Source organism: Rhinoraja longicauda, chromosome 2 (assembly GCF_053455715.1).
Source record: "Rhinoraja longicauda isolate Sanriku21f chromosome 2, sRhiLon1.1, whole genome shotgun sequence".
Lineage (NCBI taxonomy): Eukaryota > Metazoa > Chordata > Chondrichthyes > Rajiformes > Arhynchobatidae > Rhinoraja > Rhinoraja longicauda.
The window spans coordinates 115,888,389-115,909,462 of record NC_135954.1 but is presented as its reverse complement, the minus strand read 5'-3'; the positions used below and the strand labels follow the sequence as shown (position 1 = coordinate 115,909,462).

The 21,074-nt window shown below is 46.5% G+C and overlaps 2 protein-coding genes across 2 annotated transcripts in view; both read right to left on the bottom strand.

Annotated features, from left to right (window-relative positions):
• Positions 1-7,438, bottom strand: part of LOC144607515 (uncharacterized) — a 30,260-nt gene extending 22,822 nt beyond the window's left edge. Inside the window, exons 1-9 of the mRNA XM_078424416.1 lie at positions 7,306-7,438; positions 6,339-6,636; positions 5,604-5,764; positions 4,695-4,974; positions 4,242-4,402; positions 3,289-3,568; positions 2,533-2,693; positions 1,657-1,936; positions 694-854 (exon numbers count right to left, since the gene is read on the bottom strand). Of these exons, the coding sequence (XP_078280542.1) occupies positions 694-854; positions 1,657-1,936; positions 2,533-2,693; positions 3,289-3,568; positions 4,242-4,402; positions 4,695-4,974; positions 5,604-5,764; positions 6,339-6,636; positions 7,306-7,438 (1,915 nt within the window). The remainder of the gene's footprint in view (positions 1-693; positions 855-1,656; positions 1,937-2,532; positions 2,694-3,288; positions 3,569-4,241; positions 4,403-4,694; positions 4,975-5,603; positions 5,765-6,338; positions 6,637-7,305) is intronic.
• Positions 7,439-7,574: 136 nt separating this feature from the next.
• Positions 7,575-20,817, bottom strand: LOC144607509 (uncharacterized). The gene is made up of 10 exons (XM_078424402.1): positions 20,711-20,817; positions 19,443-19,603; positions 17,514-17,793; positions 15,853-16,013; positions 14,511-14,790; positions 13,458-13,585; positions 11,093-11,240; positions 9,215-9,282; positions 8,052-8,331; positions 7,575-7,644 (listed from the first exon to the last, which is right to left on the bottom strand). The coding sequence occupies exons 1-10, from the start codon at positions 20,815-20,817 to the stop codon at positions 7,575-7,577; spliced, it is 1,683 nt and encodes a 560-aa protein (XP_078280528.1).
• Between the last annotated feature and the right edge of the window lie 257 nt (positions 20,818-21,074).

Sequence of the window (21,074 nt, the reverse complement as noted above, 5' to 3'; positions counted from 1 at the left end):
AGAAATGCATCGTAAACTATTCTGAGTAATATGCTATCAAATCATAGTGCATATAAGTACAATGGAGTCACACGCAAGAGCAACAGGTAAAGTAGAATTAAAACAACAGCTTGCATAATATGGTGTTACAGGATTATATCTGTAGCTATAGAAAATAAGTCGAAGTACCGCGCTGAAGCATGTTAAAATATCTCGATTGCACTTCTCCTCAAGGGAGGATCGTGCAGTCGTCTAGTAACGGGGAGATACCCTTCAAGCGTGTTCAACAGGTGTGTAAGAAAATAACTGCAGATGCTGATACAAATCGATTTATTCACAAAATGCTGGAGTAACTCAGCAAGTCAGGCAGCATCTCGGGAGAGAAGGAATGGGTGACGTTTCGGGTCGAGACCCTTCTTCAGACAGGTGTGTATTTTGTTGGTGCCTGGCTGCTGTTTATCAGCATAGGGTGTCCAAACGAAATGGATGACAGTGTGTGCACCGAGTGTTCGGGGATTTCATGTCACCTAGACAGGCTTATGTTCGGAAAGGTGAAGCTCGAAGGCCGGCGAGTAAACTAACAAAGGTAAAGAGCAGGTCGTTGGCCGAGACGGTAAGGTAAGGTGTTATTTTCAGACTTTATCAGCAGGAGAATCACTCAACGAAGCCGTGGGACAGTATACCACCAGGACTTCAACGGGAAGTTCAGCCTACCTTTTCCATGTAAGTACGGGAGTTCCGAACCAAATATCTCAACTTCGCACAGAGTCAAAATTTTATCGGGGCCTGGGATGATGACGTTCACATATCGACCGACAGACCCCCCACAATTGAATGTGAATGTCGTCCCAGAAGCCGATTCAACGATTCCACAGCTGGAATTATGAGGATTTAAATGTGAGACACCACTCTGGCAATGATGCGGATCAGGATGCGTTCTAAAGCTTATCGCAGGCCTGTGCTGGTGAACTGGTGACAGGTCCCGGCGATATGTCGGACTCCCACGATACCTCTGGCATCATATCCACTTGCACGTGTTCCGAGCAGATGGCAAGGAGGAGAAAGCGATCCCGAAATATAGGTGGTCTTGCCGCTCCGAGAGCATCACGGGGGCAAAGGAATATGTGACGCTTCGGGTCCAGACCCTTCTTCAGACTGAATACAATCTGAAGGAAGGTCTCAACCGAAAAATCCCAAATTTCCTTAATCGAGCAATGCTGTCCGACGCGCGGAGTTACTCCAGATTTCCCTGCCTATCTTCGGTTTAAACCAGAATCTGCTGTTCCTTCCGACACATATGTACCATTGATTGGGTAGAGACTGCATGATCTCTCACTTATAGGCATTGTTAAGTTAAACATTGCCATTGGAATACGACTGTTCAACATTACATGAATTACCTTCAATTACAGAGTTATGCACCTCCTTTTATTAACCCAATCGCTAAAGCGATACGGTTGCAGATATTGCTATTGGATCAGTGGACTACGGCTTTGTATCATTGTCTGATGCATCTGGACTAGAGGAGCACAATTTTAATTTTATCTGCAGTGAAACCATTCAGAACCTGCAGCATTCCTATTTTTTACCCACTCGTGTTATCATTGCTCCAGTAACGGTGGAATTTGTAGAAGAAGACTGCACTGGTGAGTATGGCGATTGCTTATGAATACTTACAGTCTATTGAAATTGCCATCGTCGTCCAACGACTCCCCGATGCGGATCTCGGCTCCTCGGAGCTGCTCCGGGCAGCAGTCTGCTCTGTTGGTGATTCTTACATCTGACACGTTGTAGCTTTCCTTTAGATCCACTCTCCACCAAGGGTTCAAGGATTTCCTGGTGCGCGCGCATGAACCATTCCTGAAGTCGCTGTCGCTGTTCCCGTCATTGGCTCGCTCAGCAACTGCCCCTTCGTCCGTACTGGACTGGGTCGGACTTGCTCCCAATGCCACGTTTTCTGTTGGGTGAGAAACACCACACTGAGCCGAAAGGGTAGATTATTCAAGAGAGAGTTAGATATACTGTAGCTCTCTGGGATAACTGAATCGTGGGATATGGGGAGAAAGCATGATTTTGGACGACCAGCCAAGATTATATTGAAATGCGATGCTGGCCGAAGGGCCGAATAGCCTACTCCTGCACCAATTTTCGTTTCAGGCCGATACTCGAAATGTCACCCATTTCTTTTCTCCAGAGATGCTGCCTGTCCCGCTGAGTTACCCCATCATTTTGTCTCTATCTTCAGACTCTTCAAAAGTGTTTCACTGGGATTGGTGCGCAGCTGGTGTTTATCAGCGTAAAGTCTCCGGACTCATTGGATAATGGGTTGCGTCTTTAGTATCTCATGGATCTTATTCATGTCCAGGATTATGTTTGGACAATGCTAGGTTCAACGACTGATGATTAAATGAGAATGGGGAAGAGCAGAGCGTTGTGAAAAACGGTACACGTCTTCCGGAAGGTAGTTACACGCAGACCTTATCAACGGGAGACTCGCTCAACAAAGCTGTGGGGCTGCGTATAACCATAGCCTCAGCGTGGAGTTCAGCTTACCTTCTCCAAATGGGTACGGAAGTTCTAAACCGAAGATTTCGACCTCGCACAGAGTCAAAACTTTATCCTGGCCTGGGATTATGATATTCACATATCGACCGACAAATCCATCACAGTTGAATGTCAATGTCGTTCCAGAAACTGAACTCACGGTTCCACAGCTGAAAGAGATGCGGATTTGAAGGTAAGAATCCACTCTTTCGATCATGCGGATGGGGCACGTGCCAAAGGTTATCTTGAGCTAGTGCCGGTGAACTGGTGATATGTTCCCGCGATGTGGGGGAGGTGGGGGGGGGACACCCACGACTGCTTTCAGCATTCTGCTCACTTGCTCCGATCCCGAGCAGTTAGCAAGGAGTAGGAGAGTAGCCTTATTGGGGTAGGGATGCATATTTTCTCACGCATTAGAATTGGTTACACTGAACATTGCCACCCCAATCCGATTGTTCAATAATACATAACTCGAATTAACTTAAATTACAGGTTTATTCATGTCCTTTTATAGACTCCACCGCTATCGTAGGTCTGAAACGTCAGCATTTCATGTCTTTGCATAAATGATCAAAGGATTTGTGTCATTTTCGCTCGCACCTGCATCAGCGGAGCACAGTTTTAGCCTTTTCTGTAGGAAGATCAGTTATCACCTACAACGATGCTCTGTTTCCCACTCATGTTACCATTGCAAAAGTAACAGTAGAACTTGCAGAACATGACACCGCAGCTGAATAGAGTCGATGTTTGCTTCTGAATACTTACAATCTGTTGGAATTGCCATTGTTCTCCAGCGAGTTCCCGATGCGGATCTCCGCTTCTTTTAACCAATCCGAGCAGCAATCTGCTCTGTTCGTGATTCTTACATCTGACACCTTGTAGCTTTCCTCGAGATCCACTCTCCACCAAGGGTTATTGGATTTCCTGGTGCGCGCACATGAACCATGACTGAAGTCGCCGTCACTGTTACCGTCGTTGGCTCGCCCCGCACCTGCCCTTCGATACGTGCTGGACTGGGCTGCCGGTACTCCCAACGCCACATTTTCTGATGGATGGAAACACCTCACAAGGAACAGATTTATTACCGACCGGCGAAGCCCTTCCAACAAGGTATGGATCAGTAGTGTATTTCATTGATATTCATATTGCTTTAGTTGGTTCAAGTAAAGCGAGATGCAAAAGAAACACTTAATTGTACTATCCAATCAAATCATATTCTACATCGGTCCTTTGAAGCTGCATGCAAGATAAACAGGTAAATTGAAAAAAACAATAAATTGCAAGATATGGTGTAACCGTGTTATAGCTTTGGGACTATTGGAAATAAGTCCAAGATCGAACTGTAGCAAGCCATAAGATCGGAATTGCACTACGCCTCAACGGAGAACCCTTCAGTGATCTGATAGCGGGAAAATACCCTTCAAGAGTATTTCAAAAGGTGCATTCAATTCATTGGTACGTAACTGGTCTTTATCAGCATAAGGTCTCTGGACTGAATAGATGACGTCGTGTGCGCCAAGTGTCACAGGGAATTCCTTTACAGACAGAATCACGTTTGAGGAAGGTTTGGGTCCAAGAGTGGTGATTAAACAAAGAAGAAGAGTGCACAGCGTGTTGAGAGAGACGGTAGTCATTCTCAGACTGCATCTCTGGGAGTCTCCCCCAACTAAGCCGTGGGACTGTGTCAAACCAGTGCCTCGGCGGGAAGTTCAGCCTACCTGTTCCAAGCAAGGACTGGAGTTCTGAACCAAATATCTCAACCTCGCATAGGGTCAAAATTTTATCGTGGCCTGGGATGATGATGTTCACATATTCACCGACAAGTCCACCACAATTAAAGATAAATGGCGACAAGTTAACTGAATTGACGGTTCCACAGCTGAAAGAAAAGATGTTTGAAGCTGAGCCTGAACTAACTCGATGACGGCGGAAGAGACAATGTGTCAAACGGTATCGTAGGCCTGTGCGGGTGAACGGGTGACACGTTAAAGCGATGTGGGGAGGGGAGGGGTGGGGCGCACGCCTATCTGCGGATTTGTCTGCAGAGAGATCAATCTTAACCTTCAGCTTCTCTGTTTCCCACTCGTGTTATCACTGCAACAACAACAGTGGAACGTACAGAACAAGACAACGCAGGTGAATAGAGTCGTCGTTTGTTTCTGAATACTTACAGTCTGTTGGAATTGCCATCGTTCTCCAGCGAGTTACCGATGCGGATCTCGGCTCCTTGGAGCTGGTCCGAGCAACAGTCTGCTCTGTTGGTGATTTTTACATCTGTCACGTTGTGGCTTTTCTTTAGATCTACTCTCCACCAAGGGTTCTCTGATTTACTGGTCCGCGCGCATGAACCATGCCTGAAGTCGCTGTCGGTGTCACCGTCATTGGCTCGCCCCGCATCTGCCCCTTCATCCGTGCTGGACTGGATAGGCCGTGCACCGGACGCCAAGTTTTCTGTTGAGTGGGACACACCTCTGTGAGCCGTAAGGGAGATATTTAACGCCCACAGATGTAGGCCTTCTATCATGATTTGGATCAGCAGTGTATTTCATTAATATTCGTATTGTCAAGTGACGCGAGATGCAATGACAACCCTTGTTTGTACTATACAATCAGAACATACTGTGCGTCAATGTAATTATGCCGCACACAAGAACAACAAGTATAAAAAACACAATAGATAGCTTTACAGTTATCGGACATAAATCCAAGAAACGCACTGAGGGAGTTTAAAAGATCGGGTTTGCAATAGAGGGGGGGGCGGTTCAGTTGTCCGAGAGCAAGGAGATGCTCTTCAAATGTGTTTCAATAGGCGGGTAATTCGTTGGTGCGTGGTTAGTGTTTATCAGCATAAAGTCTCCGACCGGAATGACTGAAGGCGTGTGTACCAAGTGTCTCGGGTATTTCATCCACAGATAGTATTATATTTGGACAATGCAAGGGTCCTAGGCTGGAGAAGCGCCTTCATGAAGGTACACGGCATCATGAAGATGTCTATTTCGCATAGCTTATCAGTGGGAGAATCGCCCAACTAAGTTGTGGGGCTGTGCACAACCAGAGCCTCAGCGGAAAGTTCCGCTTACCTTTTCCAAGGATGTACGGCACTTCTGTACCTAAGACCTCAACCTCGCATAGAGTCAAGATTTTATCCTGGCCGGGGATGACGATGTTCACGTATCGACCGACAAATCCATCACATTTAAAGATAATTGTCGTCAAATTAATTGAATCAACAGTTCCACAGCTGAAATAGATGAGGATTTAAAGGTGAGCCTGCACTAACTCGACCACTGCGATCGAGGATGCGTGTTAAACGTTATCGTGGGCCTGCGCGGGTGAAGTGGCGACAATTTAATGGGATGCGATGAGCTACCGCTTCTACCTCCAGCATCCTTGTCGCTTCCCCTGTCCCAAACTGTTGACTTGGAACAGGACAGGGTGCGGATATATTGGTCGCCTTGTCTAGGTAGCGACTTCATGTTCCCTCACACATGGACATCGGTTACCTGATAATTGCCAATGCAATCCGATTGTTCAATATTATTTTTATTTAATTAATTTATATTACAGGTATATTCGTCTCCTTTTATTGAACCCGTCGCTACATGCCACTGAATAAGTGATCTGCGGCTGTGTATCACTTTCTCTCGCATCTGGATCAAGCGTGTAGGGTATTACCTATTTCTGCAGTGAGATCAGTCTTAACCTGCAGCTTGTCTCTATTTTCCACTCGTGTTATCATTGCAACAGGAAGAGTGGAACTTGCAGAAAAAGATACCGCAGCTGAATGGAGTCTTCGTTCGCTTCTGAGTACTTACAGTCGGTTTGAATTGCCATTGTTCTCCAACGAGTTCCCGATATGGATCTCGGCTCCTTGGAGCCGGTCCGAACAGCAGTCTGCTCTGTTAGTGATTATTACATCTGACACATTGTAAATCTTTATTAGATCGAGTCTCCACCAAGGTTTCTTGGATTTCCTGGTGGACGAGCATGATCCACGCCTGAAGTCGGTGTCGCTGTTACCGTCACTGGCTCGATGAGCATCTGCCTCTTCTTTCGTGCTGGACTGTGTCGTGCGTGCTCCGGACGCCACGTTTCCTATTGGGCGGGAAGTACCTGAATGAGGCGCAAATGAGACATTTAATTCCGACGGATGTAAGCGTTCTGTCAGGGAATGTATCAGTCGTGCATTTCATTAATATTCGTATAACTTTAGTATGGTCAAGTGAAGCGAGATGCAGTGAAACCCCATCTTTGCACTATGCAATCAAATCATACCATACAACAGTTAAGCGAAACCGCACACAAGAGCAACAGGTGAAGCAGAAAAGTATAACAGATTGCATTTGTGACAATGTGATGATATGGTGTTTTTGCTTTACGGTTTTGCATTTAAGTCCAAGAACCGCATTGAGGCAAGTTGAAAGGTCGAGATTTAACTATTACTCAAGGAGATGCGTTCAGTAGTCTGAGTGCAGGGAAATACTATTCAAGCGTGTTTCTATAGTCGAGTAATAGGTTGCGGCGTATCTGCTGTTTCTCAACATAACGTCTCCGGACGAATATTGAGGGCGTGTGCACTGTGTCTCAGGGATTTCATTCATACTCAGGATTATGTTTGGCCCAACACTGGTGATTAAACTAAGAATGGCAAAGAGTAGAGCGATGGGAAAGACCGTTCTGGATTTTAGGAAGGTAATTATCGTCACACTTTATCAGCTGGAGACGCTCAACTAAGATGAAATGATGTATCCACCCAGTGCTACAGCGGGAAGTTCAGCCTACCTGTTCCAAGTAAGGAAAGGAGTTCAGATCCGAAGATATCAACCTCGCACAGGGTCAAACTTTTATTTTCGCCTGGGATGATAATGGTCACATATCGACCGACAAGTCCACCACAATTGAAGTTCAACGTCATCAAGGAAACTGAATCCACGGTTCCACATCTGAATGAAATAAGGATTTAAAGGTGAGACTCCATTATGTCGATAACTGCGGAAGGGAAAGCTTGTCAAACGTTATCAAAGGCCAGCGCTGGTGAAGAGGTGACAGGTTCATGGGATGTCGGGGGCTCTCACTGCTATTCCCCGTATCCCCCCACTTGCTCCTGTCCCGAACAGGTAGCTAGGAACAGGAGAGGATCCGGATACGTCGGTAGCCTTGTCTTGGTAGAGTGTGCATGATCCCTCACCCATAGTCACTGGTTGAACATTCCCGTTGGAATCCGATTGCTTAATTTTGCAAAACATGATTTAACTTAAATTGCAGGTACATCGATCTCCTTTTATTAAACCTGCCATTAGAGTTACGTCAGCAGCTCATGCCGCTGGATAAGTGGACGACGGCTCTGTATCATTTTCTCTTGCATCTGGAACAGCGGTGCACAGATTTTTTTTTCTTTAGTGAGACCAGTCTTAATCTACGGCATCTCTCTGATTCCCACTCATGTTTCCATTGCAACAGTAACGGCGGAAATTGCAGAACAAGACACCGTAGCTGAATAGAGTCGGCGTTTGCTTCTGAATACTTACAGTCTGTTGGGATTTCCATCGTTCGACACAGAGTCCCCGATGCGGACCTCGGCTCCTTGAAGCCGATCCCAGCAGCAGTCTGCTCTGTTGGTGATTCTTACAGCGGACACGTTGTAGCTATCTATTAGATCAACTCTCCACCAAGGGTTTTTGGATTTATTGGTTTGCGTGCAAGAACCATCCGCGAAGTTGTTGTCGTTGTTGCCGTCATTGGCTCGCTCAGCACCTGCTCCTCGATACGTGCTGGACTGGGTCGGCGGTGCTCCAAACGCCACGTTTACTGTTGGGTGGGGAAAACCTCACTGAGTCACCAGGGAGAGATTTAATGCCGAAGGGTGCAGGTTAACCGGGTAAAATCAGGTTGGTACTGGAACCCAACAGTGGGAATTCAGACAGTACCTCCGAGATGCTTTCCAAGAATAACTTGCAATGATGCCTATCGGAAATGCAATTCTGGCTTTAGTGTTCTGTAATGAACCGGGTTTGGTAATGGAGCTTATGATGAAGGAACCGCAAAAAGGTGACGAGCACAATAAGATGAAGATTCAACCTGCAATTTGAGAGGAAGAGGATGAAATCAGGTGTGTCGGTATAAGAGTTGAGCAAAGAGGACTACTGAGGTATGAGGATATTGACTAGAAAGGGACCATAGCAGGAATGACGGTGTAACAGCAATGGTACAAATTTCTAGGAATAATTCGTAAGATGCCCGATATCTTCATTCCAAAGTGGAAGGAAAATACTAAGGGGAGAATTAGGTGACAGTGGCTGACAAGAGAAGTCAAGGACAGCATAAAAGTAAAAGAGAAGGCATTGATTATTGCAAAGATTAGGAGGAAGCGAGAGGTTTGGGAAACTTTTAAAGAACAACAGAAGTTATCTACAAAGGGCAATAAGGGGAGTAAAGATTAAATACGCAGGTAAATTGGGCAATAATATACAAGAGGATAGCAAAAGTTTATTCGGATATATCGAATAACAAAGAGGCAAGAATGGAAGTTGAACTGCTGGAAAATGATGCAGGAGAAGTCATAATGGGGATTAAAGAAATGGCAGAGGAATTGAATAACATTTTGCATCAGAACTTTACAATGGAAGAAACCAGTAACCTGCCGGAAATTCTAGAGAGTCGGGGGGGGGGGGGTTAGTGAAGTGACTACTACTAAGGAGGATGCGCTTTGGTCTGAAGGTGGATAAGTCACCTGGACCGGATGGACTGCAGCCGAGGGTTCTGAAAAAGATGGCGTTAGAGATTGTGGAGGCATTTGTCGTGATATTTGAATAAATATTTGAGTCAGGACTGGTTCCAGACGAGGGAAATTAGTAAATATTACCTCGCTGGGCAGGAAGGGAGCAAAGCAGAATAGTGGGAACGATAGGCCAGTTAACCAAACTCCAGTGGTTGGTAAGACAAGATTTCATTCTTAAGGATGAGGTTATGGAGTACTTAAAAGTGTATAAGCGGAAATAAGCAGACGTTAGCACGGTCTTGTGAAGCGGATATCTTACCTGACTTATCTACTGGATTATTTGAGGAAGTAAATAGCAGGACCAAGGAATGTGAGTGGATGGTGAGCAGATTTTCAGAAACCCTTTGATAAGGAGCCGCACGGGAAGCTACTTCGGACGATGAGAGACCATGGTATCAAAGGGAAAATACTAGCATGGATAGCAGATTGGCTGAATGGCAGATGGCAAAGAGTGGCGATAAATGGTTGGCTGCCGGTGACTAGGAAAGTTAAGCAGGGGTCGGTGCTGGCACCGCTACTCTTCACGTTGTATGTTAATGATGCGGTGAGGGGATTGAAGAAGTTGCAGCCAAGTTTGCATATAATACGAAAACAGGAAGAGGGTGGGTAACGTAGAAATAGCAGAGATTCCGCCGACGGACTTGGACGGGTGGAGAGAGCGGGTAGAGAAGTGACAGATTGAATACAGTGTAGCAAACTGTGGAGTCATGCATTTTGGTGCTAGGAATAACGGCTTAGACTGTTTTCTAATGGGGAGAGAATCCAGAAATCGGAAGTGGAAAGGGACTTGGGAGTGATCGTACAGTATTCCAAAATGTTATTTTCTCACTGAAAATAAGCATGTAGGTCCAGCAGGCAATGAAGAAAGGTAATGGCGTGTTGGCCTTCATCAGGAATGGATTTGGGTATTGGAGTAAAGAGGTCCTTCTGCAGTTATATAGGGCCCTGGTGAAACCACATCTAGAGTATTGTGTGCAGTTTTGGTCTCCTAATTTGAGGAAGCATATCCTTGCTATTGAGGCAGTGCAGCTTAGGTTCTCCAGCTTAGGTTATCCAGCTTAATGGGACTGTCTTATGAGGAAAGATTGGAAAGACTGGGCTTGGCTTCACTGGAATTTAGAAGGGTGAGATGGGATTTTATAGAAACGTAGAAAATTATAAAAGGACTGGACAAGCTAGACGCAGGAAAAAAATTCCCAATGTTCGGGGATTCCAGAACCAGGGGGCAAAACCTAAGAATAAAGAGGAGGCCATTTAAAAAAGTGAGAAAAACCTTTTTCACCCAAAGAGTTGTGAATTTGTGAAATTCTCTGCCACAGAAGGCAGTGGATGCAAATTCACTGGATGAATTTAAAAGGGGGTTGGATAGAGCTCCAGGGGCTAGTAGAATCAAGAGATATGGGGAGAAGGCAGGCACAGGTTACTGATTGTGGACGATCAGCCATGCTCACAATGAATGGAGGTGCTGGCTCGAAGGGCCAAATGGCACCCACCTGCACCTATTGTCTTATGTTTCTGTGCTTCTATGTTTCTTTGTTGGCTCGAAGGGCCAAATGGCCACCACCCGCTCCTATTATCTATGTTTCTATGTTTCTATGTACAATCGAGAGTAATGACGACAAAGACAATGCTTGCACTTCTTTTAAGAGGAATAGAATACCAAAATAGGGATGTAATTCTGAGGCTCTAGTAGGCGCTGTTTCGGACCGCATTTTGAGTATTGAGCGCAATTTCGGGCCCCCATTTTTGAGGAAGGATGTGTTGGCTCTGGAGGGTCCAAAGGAGCATTACGAGAATAATCCCAGGAATGAGTGGGATGACGGTACAGGGCTCGATTCGCTGGAATTTAGAATGAGGGGGGACCTCATCGAAACTTGCAGAATCGTGAAAGGCTTGGATAGACTGGATGTGGAGAGGATGGTTTCACTAGTGGAAGGGTCTCGGCTCAGAGGTCATTGCCGCAGAATTAAAGAACGTTCCTTTAGAAAGGAGATGTGGAGCAATTTGTTTAGTAAAAGGATGTTGAATCTGTGTAATTAATTGCCACAGAAGGCCGTTGAGATCAAATCAATGGAAGTCTTTTTAAGGCAGAGATAGATAGATTCTTGTTTAGTACGGCTGAGTAACATTCACCCGGACGGTATGAAGAGCATTTTAGGCCACAGATTGACCAGTGGCATTGGGAGGGAAAGCAATCAAGTCTGAGATAACGAGCTAAACCAGTTTTTTAACGGATTTTATGGAGGGGCCTCTTCCCACCTGCTCCCTGACAGACTCTCCCCCTCAACCCCCTGATCCACTTTCGTTGCGCTTTCTTTGTCGCACCTGACCATCAAGACTGAGCAAGTGAGGAATGAGCAAAACCATGGGGCCCGAGGTTACTCAAAGTATATACCAGCCAGTTGTGCGGAGTACTCCAGCATATCTTCATCCTGATCTGAAGCCTGGGGAGGGTGCCTGTGATTTGGAAGACCTCCTGCCTGGTTCCTGTACCAAAGATAGCGCGTCCCAGCTACTCCAATGACTACAGATCGCTGAGGTTGACCCCACGCATCACGAAATCCCTCGAAAGTCTGGTTCTTACTCACCGGCGACCCCTGCTTAAACGCTACCTGGATCCCCTGCACTACGCTTACCTAACAAAAGGTGGGGTTTGAGGACGCCACTATCCTCCTGCTCCGTCGTTCCTATGCTCACCTGGATAACCTGGGAACCACTGAGCAAATGAGGATGTATTTTTATTTACTTCTCCAGTGCTATTAGCACCATCCAGCTTGCACTGCTACGGAGCAAACTGACGAAGATGCAGCTGGATGCTCCATTGGTGTCCTGGATCACCAACTACCTGACTGACCGACCACAGTATGTCACCCTAGAGAATTGTGCCTCGGACATGGTTGTGAGCAACACAGGCCCCCATAGGGGACGGTCTTCTCTCCCTTCCTGTTCACCATCTGCACATCTGTTTCCAGCTAAAATTCGGACTCCTGCCACCTGCAGAAGATTTCTGTTGGCTCTGCAATTGTATGCTGCATCAGTAAGGAGAGGGAATCTGGCTGGTGTGGGCTGGTGTGGGCTGAATCACCTGCAGCCAAACACCGACAAGACGAAGGAGCTATTGGAGGATATCATTTTTCCCTGTGGCTGTCAAACTGTACAACCCACCTCCCCCCTTTAGTCGTGAGGTAGACTGTTTCTCCTTCCCCCCCCCCCCCCCACCCTCCCCCCACGCCCCCTTCCACAATCTTTGCACATCCCAAATCATGGACTTTCCACTCGTCAATTTAATTTCATGTTTCATGTATCCTGTTATGTTTTATGACTGTTGGCAGACCAATTTCCCTCCTGGGGTAAAATCAAGTGCTATCGTGTCGTATTATATCGTATTAATGGTGACGGGGACAAGGCAGGAGAAAGGGGTTAGGATGGAGAAAAGATAAGCCATGATTTAATGGCGGAGTAGATATGGTTGGCCTAATTCTGCTCCTCTCTCATGTGAACTGATGAGCTTATCGATGTGTGCCTTCCATGAATGTTTGAATCGGCAGTGTATTTCATTGATATTCGTATTGCTTTAGATGAAGCGAGATGCAGAAAAACATTCTTTATGCTACACAATCTGATCATACTGCACTTCAGTGCAATGATGCCGCACAAGAGCAACAGGAAAAGTGGAGAAAACAACAGGTGGTAAAATATGGTGTTATTGTGTTACAGCTTTATGGCTGTAGAAAATATGTCTAAGAACCGCAGTGAGGCAGCTTGGTATTGAACTCAAGGGAGGACCGTTCATTAATCTAACAGCAGTGAAATACTCTTCAAGCCTGTTACAATCGGCATGTAATTAGTTAGTGCATGGTTGGTCTTTATCAGCATGTCTGGAACGAATGGATACGAGCATGCGCACCGAGTGTCTCAGGGATTTCATTCACAGGCGGAATCATGTTTGTTCAATGCGAGGGTTCAGGATTGGCTGGGTAAACTAAGACTAGCAAAGTGTGGGGTATTGAGAAAGACGTTATTGGGCTTCAGGAAGGTAATTTACTCCATACCTTATCAGCGGGGATGGCTGAAGTGAAATGCGATGCTGTGTGCAACCAAGGCCTCAGCGGGTAATTCAGCCTACCTGTTCTAGGTAAAGACCAGAGTCTTGAACCGAAGATCTCAACCTCGCATAGGGTCAAGGTTTTCTCCAGCCCTGGAATAATGATGTTCACATATTGACCGACAAATCTACCACACTTGATGCTCAATGTCGTGGAAGCCGATTCCACGGTTGCACAGCTGGAAGAGACGAACATTAACTTGTGACACTCCACCAGCTCCATTTCGGCGGTTGAGGCAACGTGTCAAACGTTATCGTGTGCCTGCGTCTAATTTAATGTCACGTGTACCACTGTACAATGAAAGTTTTTACTTGCGTGCTAACTGGTCAACGCAAAGTTAATACATTTATTTCAACCGGGCCATCCACAGTGCACATGATACATGATGAATGGAGCATCGTGAAAAACATTTAGTGTAAGATAAAGCCAGTAAAGTCCGATCAAAAGTGGTCATATGGTCTCCAGTGAGGTAGATAGTAGTTCAAGATTGCTCGATGGTTGTTGGCAGGACGGTTCCGTTACCTGGAGGGAAGAAACTGTCGCTGCATCTGGAGGTGCGCTTTCACATTTCTTTCTCTTTCAGGGTTTGGCCTGGTCAACTGGTGACATGTTTATGGGATGTTGGGTTGGGAAGGGAGGTGGGGGTTTGCTCTCTCTCGGGGCTCCTTCCGACATCCTCCCCACTTGCGCCTGTCCCTAACAGACAGCTCGGAACAGGAGAGGGTCCTAATACGTGGAATGTGACTCCTTGAGCCCTCACTCGTGGGCATTGGTTAGCTGAACATTGCCACTGCAATCCGATTGTTCAATGTGACACAACATGAATGCAGTTAAATTACAGATATATTCATATCCATGAATTGAACCCACTGAGGGACACTAGCAGCTCATGCCAGAGGGTAAGTAGTCCACCGCTATGTGTCATTTTCTCTCGCATTTCGATCGGCGACGCACGTGTTTATTTTTTTTCTGCAGTGAGATCAGTTTTAACCTGCAGCTTTTATCTGTTTCACACACATGCTATCACTGCAACAATAACAGTGGAACATGCAGAACAAGACACCGCAGCTGAATTGAGTCGACGTTTGCTTCCAAATACTTACAGTCTGTTGGAATTGCCATCGTTCTCCAGCGAGTCCCCGATGCGGATCTCGGCCCCCTGGAGCTGGTCCGAGCAGCAGTCTGCTCTGTTGGTGATTCGGATATCTGACACTTTGTACCTTTCCTTTAGATCCACTCGCCACCAAGGGTTCGTGGATTTCCTGGTGCGCGCGCATGAACCATGCCTGAAGTCGCTGTCGCTGTTCCCGTCATTGGCTCGCTCAGGACCTGCCCATCCATGGGTACTGGATTGGATCGGCGGTGCTCCAGCCGCCACGTTTTCTGTTAGGTAAGAAACACCTCATTGAACCGCAATGGGATGTAGGCGCTCTATCAAGGTTTGCATCAGTATTAGTATTGCATTAATATGGTCAGGTCCAGCGAGATTCAGTGGAAACACTTGTTTGTACTATACAGTCAAATCATACTGTACACCTGCGCAATGAAGCCGCCCACAAGACTTACAGTTAAAGTGAAAATAAAACAGTAGATTGCATGGTGTAAGAAAATAACTGCAGATGCTGGTACAAATCGAAGGTATTTATTCACAGAATGCTGGAGTAACAGCGGGTCAGGCAGCATCTCGGGAGAGAAGAAAAGGGTGACGTTTCGGGTCGAGACCCTTCTACATGGTGTAGTGATGTAGATTGATAGCGTTACGGCTTTAGAAAATATGTCGAAGGACCGCACTGACGCAGGGTAAAAGATCAGGTTGTCACTGCAACTGATAAGTTATATCAAGTGCAGACTCGACAATCGTTTCGATGAACACTTCAGCTCAATCCGCCTAGACCTACGTGATCTCCCGATGGCTAAACACTTTAACCCCCTCCCATTCCCATACTAATCTTTCTGTCCTGGGCCTGCTCCACTGTCAGAGAGTCCAACGCAAATTGGGGCACAGGTAAATTGGGGGCGGGTACAACAGATTTTATGATATGGTGTTGCCGTTTAATGCCTTTACCACGATAGAGAACGTCCAAGGACCACACTGTGGTGGGTTAAAAGATTGGAATTGCACTATAACGCAAGGGAGGACTGATCAATAGTCTGCAAGCGAGTAGGCACCCATCAATAGGGTTTAAATAGTTGTGCAATTCTTTGGTGCGTGGCTATTTTCTATCAGCATAAGGTCTCTAGACTAAATGGACGAGGGCGTGCGCACCAAGCGCCTGGGGGATTTCATGCAAAGGAACCAAAATTGGTGATTTACCCAAGAATGGGGAGTGCAGGGTGTTGATAAATGCCGTATTGGGCTTCAGACCGTTATCCTCAGGTTTTATCAGCATCAACTAAGCTGTGGGGCAGCGTATAACCAGTGTTTCAGCGGAGAGTTCAGCCTACCTTCTCGAAATATGGACGGGAGTTCTGAACCAAAGATCTCAACTTCGCACAGGACCAAGGTTTTACCACGGCCTGGGATGATGATGTTTACATATCGGCCGACACGTCCACCACAATTAAAGGTAAATGTCGTCCCAGAAGCCGAATGAATCGTTCCACAGCTGTAAGGAATGATGATTTCCGTGTGAGAGACAGTTACTGCGATCGTTCGGACTAGCGCCATTCGTGAGCCTATGAGTTCACCCCGAGCCTGTCCTGGTGAACGACTGGCAGTTTCACGGAATGTCCGTGGCTCCCAGGGCTACTTCCGGCAACAGCCCTAAATAACTATGTTTTGAGGAGGCAGTGAAACCGGGACAGAGCCCAAATTCACAGGTGGACTGGGCTAGATGGGGACGGTAATGTATCCCTTTGCTCAGCAATCCAGCAGTTATCTTGAAAAATTATAAGCGCGAGGATATGCTTTCATGCTCATTATTTCAAACTTTGATTGTTTTCTCTGGCATTACGGAAGTCGAGGAAAGTCATGATTCAATTTTAGGAAGTGATGTGAGACATATCAGAACCTATCCTTCCTTGGGTGAAAATATTATCGGCTTGAAGGAAGAGCTTTAAGGTGAGAGGAGGGACGTTTAAAGGAGATGTGTACAGCAGATGTGTCTGGAACGCGCTGCCAGGTGTGATCGGTTGGTTTGTTTAGTTCATTGGCACGTGTACCAATGTATACTGAAAAGTATTTTTGTTGTGTGCTAACGAATCGGCGAAAAAACTACGTAATTACAATCACACCGTCCACGGTGTACAGATACAGAATATCAGGATTTTTTATAAAATGCGAGATAAATTTCAGTAAAGTCCGATTAAATATAGACGTAGGTGGTAATGTCGGAAGGAACTGCAGATGCTGGTTTAAACCGAAGTTGGCCACAAAAAGCTGGAGTAACTCAGTGGGATAGTCAGCGTTTCTGAAGTGATGGTATAGGTGACCTTTCCGTCCAGACCCTTCATCAGACGTAGTTGGTAGGTCAGGACCACTCCTTTGTTGGTGTTAGCATGGTTCCTGATAACAGCTGGAAAGAAACTGTCCCTGAATCTGGAGGTAGACGGTTTCACATTCTGTGCCTCTTGCCTGTTGGAACAGGGCAAAGGTGGGAATGGCCTGGGTGAGACTCGTTCTTAATTATGCCGGTGACCTTTCTAATGGAAGTAGATTGGATGACGACCATTAGGGGACTTTTTAGATAGTATCATGAACATGCGGGGATGGAGGAATATGGATCACGTGCGGCCGGAGGAAATTAATTTAACGTGGCGTCAGGTTCGGCAGGGACATTATGGGTCGACGTGCCTGTTCTTGTGCTGTTACTGTACTATTCTGTCTTCTATGGCACTCAACGTGACTTCATATTGGAATTGCAGATGTGTTCATCTGGTTTAAGTTAACTCCCCGCTGCCGTAGAGTTAATGTTGGAGACCCTACGGCTGAATAAGTAGCCTAAGACTCTCCCTCATCTGTGGATTAGACCTGCGAAACCTGCTCTACAGTAAAATAAATCACAACTGCATTAGAACTGATGGTCTTCAATACAACACCATAAATGGAACTTCCAGAGCGCGATACAATTGCTAAATAGAGTCGGCGTTTGTCTCTGAATAGTTACAGTCTGTTAGCATTGCCATCGTTCTCCAGCGAGTTCCCGATTCGGATCTGGGCTCCCGTCAGCAATTCCGAGCAGCAGTCTCTTCGGTTGGTGATTCTTACAACTGACACATTGTGTGGTTGCTTTAGATCGGCTCTCCACCAGGGGTTTGTGGATTTCATGGTGTGCGTGCAGGAATCACGCATGAAGCTGCTGTTTCTGTTGCCGTCAATGGCTCGCTCAGCACCTGCCGACTCGAAGGTGCTGGACTGGATGGCCTCTGCTCTTGGCGCCACGTTCCCTATTGTGAAGCGTCAGACGTGGTTTATTATCATTTGTCCCAAAACGGAATAATACCATTCTTACTTGCACCAGCGCAACAATTATGCAAACATAGTATACAGTAATTATGACAATAAACAACAAGAATGCTTAGTAAATATAGTACTCAGTATAAACAAACAGACAAACAAACAATAATAGTGCCAAGACAAAAATAACCCCCGCCCCCCGCCCCCTCCTCGACCGGACCCCAAGTATTTTCGGAGCTTGTTTGGAAGTTGTGGTATTTAATAGCCTGATGGTTGTTGGGTAGAAGCTGCTCCTGAACCTGGACGTTACGGCTTTCAGGTTTTCATACTGTACCTTCTTCTCAATGGAAGACGTGAAATGAAAGCGTGGTGTGGGGTTTTAAAGACGCTGGCTGGCTTTTTGAGGCAGCGACTCTTGTAAATCTCTTCGATGGCGGGAAGGTGAGTACCCTTGACGGCTCGGGCATTGTTCATTGAGGCCCAATTAATAAATCTCACGCCAAGCGGTCACGTAGCTGGCATTTCATACCACATTATAACATCGTACCATCGTTTATGTCGACCATGCGCTCGTTGTTTTCGCTCTTCGGATTATGTATCGCGTGATGGGAAGGAACTAGGAAGGGATGCTGTCTCAGAGCGCTGCAGCTCCGGATTCGATCCTGACTTCCCATGTTGTCCATGTGGAGATTACGTATGACGGCGTGGGTTTATCCGGGTTTCATCTCACATTCCACAGCCGTGCGGGTCTATAGGTTAATTGGCCTCTGTATATTGACCCCAGTGTATAGGGAATAGATGAGAAAGTGAGGTAACTTTGAACTAGTGTGAACGGGTGAACTATGATCGGCGTGGACTCGATGGGCTGAAGGGCCACTTTCCATCTTGCATATTTGAATCCACCAATGAATATGAGCACAGGACACTGCAGTCGGGCATCACGTCCACTTGACACCGACGGGAATGATGCAGATAGGTGTACGAAACAGTTAATATCCGCCGACCCCTCAGCGTGCAAATCTGGCGGCGATGAAGGAGAGCATTCCGGGCTGTGGAAATTTTTTTACCAGGGTCCTGATGAGCGGTGAACTTCAGAGCTACCGAATGTGTGCCGGAACGTCGAGCAACATCAACATGTCCACATTAGTCTGAAGAAGGGTCTCGACCCGAAACGTCACCCATTCCTTCTCTCCCGAGATGCTGCCTGACCTGCTGAGTTACTCCAGCATTTTGTGAATAATCAACATGTCCACGTTGGTCTGCTGCGGGCAATGGTAGGAGTTATGGCCTTGTTATTTTCAAATGTCTTTCTTCCAGAACATCTAACTGTGCTCTCGCTATTATACCCCCGGCGCTGCGTGACGGTGCATTCTTTCGGTTGTTTTGAGGTGAGTTTAGATGCTAGGTTACAGAGGTTGGCGGACTCACAGGGTCCACCCACCGCACCGTCCCGTTTTTGGTTCACTTGATCTTGTTTGTAACTATGGACTGCCGTTCTCTGCAGAGCCACAATTAACACTCTTCAAATCTGTTTGAATCCGTGTGTGATTTATTTGGTGTGTGTGGCTAGTTTGTACAGCGTAAGTACCTCTGGGTGAGGACGTATACGACCACAACCCTGAAGCTGAATCGAACCTACCTGCATCTGGCAATGACGGGAGTTTTGAAGCAAAAACCTGAACCTCGCACAGGGTCAGGGTTTTGGCAGGTCCTGGGATGATGACGTTTATATATCGGCCAGTGAAACCGCCACAGCTGAAGACGTATGTGAATGCAGAAACTGATTTGACGATTCCACAGCTGAAATAAATGGAAGTTGCACGATGAGTAGAAAGCGGCTGAGACAATACAATCTTCTAAAAACATCGGTTTCGGGGAATGTGTGCGTTTGGTAGCTGCTGGTTGCTGCTGGTATCAGGTCATCATCAGCCTGCGCTGTGGAATCGGTGGCAACATTTACAAGGGCATAGGGTCACCAGGTTAATCCCCGGTATGGCGGGACTGTCATATGAGGAAAGATTAGAAAGACTGTGCTTGTATTCACTGGATTTTGGAAGGATGAGAGGGGATCTTACAGAGACGCATCAAATTGTAAAAGGACTGGGCAAGCAAGATGCAGGAAAAATGTTTCCAATGCTGGGCCAGTCTTAAAATAAAGGGCATTTAAAACTAAGATGAAAAGAATCTTTGTTTCGCCCAGAGAATTCTGAATTTGTGGAATTCTCTGCCATAAATGGCAGTGGAGGTCAATTCACTGGATGAATTCAAAGATTTTTAAAGGGGATAGTGGAATCAAGGGATATGGGGAGGAGGCAGGCACATGTTACTGATTGAGGATGCTCAGTCATGATCACAATGAATGGCGGTGCTGGCTCGAGGGGCCAAATGGCCTCCTCCTGAACCTATTTTCTATGTTTCTATGTTTCTATGAGGCAACACGGTGAGTCCCGGCTTCATTCCGCGTTCTCCCTGTATTACAGGTGCAGTAAACCACTCGAGGAATTGCAGAACTATGAGGTCTGCTATTGAGGTGTACAAAATATGATAAATGGACTTTCGGGATGAAATCTGGAGAGTAACAAAGAGACCTGATACACCCATGGCAGAATAGGTTTGGCGGTATACAGGAAGGTTTTAGAAGTGGTCTCAAAGTCGTAACTAGGGAGGGAATAGTTCGCATTAACTTTAGGAGCGGCTGTTCTCGCGTGCAGCCACTTGAGTCTGCTTTTATAATGCAACAGGTGTTGGGAGTTAATGAGCTCGACACCAGGCACTTTAAAACCGGAGATAGACCCAGAAAGCTGGAGTAACACAGCGGGACAGGCAGCATCTCTGGAGAGAAGGAATGGGTGATGTTGCGGCTTCTTCAGACTCTGAAACTCATAGAAAGCGGAAGCTGGAGGAAACCTTTCCGAGACGTTGGGCTCTAGAGGAGCGGCCATTGGAAGTGTCTGCGACAGTGGCTGAGCGTGTTCCAGGTGCAGGGAACCTGGGGCGGTGTGGCCTGACGCCATGAGCCTTCAACGAGGGTACGGATTTGGTTTGGTCCGTGTATTAGTTCGCGCAGTAATATGCTATTCCACCAGGCTATGGAAGATCAAGGAGCCTTCCCACGTCCCCGGTGACAATAGTTGAGGAATTATGCCCAGCTACAGCTAGCAACTGCCTAGAGGTGCGGTTGGATGAACTCGCGATGACGCTGAGATGAAATCATCATCGATCAGGTCTTTCGAAGGTGCTCTCACCTCGTATTCGGTAACAATTCTGGGCA

What these genes read in the sequence shown, in the direction of transcription:
- LOC144607509 (XM_078424402.1), bottom strand. Translation starts at nt 20,817, where the DNA reads ATGGCGTCAGGCCACACCGCCCCAGGTTCCCTGCACCTGGAACACGCT. An exon ending in CCCGTCCATATTTCGAGAAG is followed by an intron (nt 14,791 to 15,852) that starts GTAGGCTGAACT and finishes CTTACCTAACAG; the next exon opens with AAAACGTGGCGGCTGGAGCA. An exon ending in ATGCGAGGTTGAGATCTTCG is followed by an intron (nt 11,241 to 13,457) that starts GTTCAAGACTCT and finishes CTCTGAGCCGAG; the next exon opens with ACCCTTCCACTAGTGAAACC.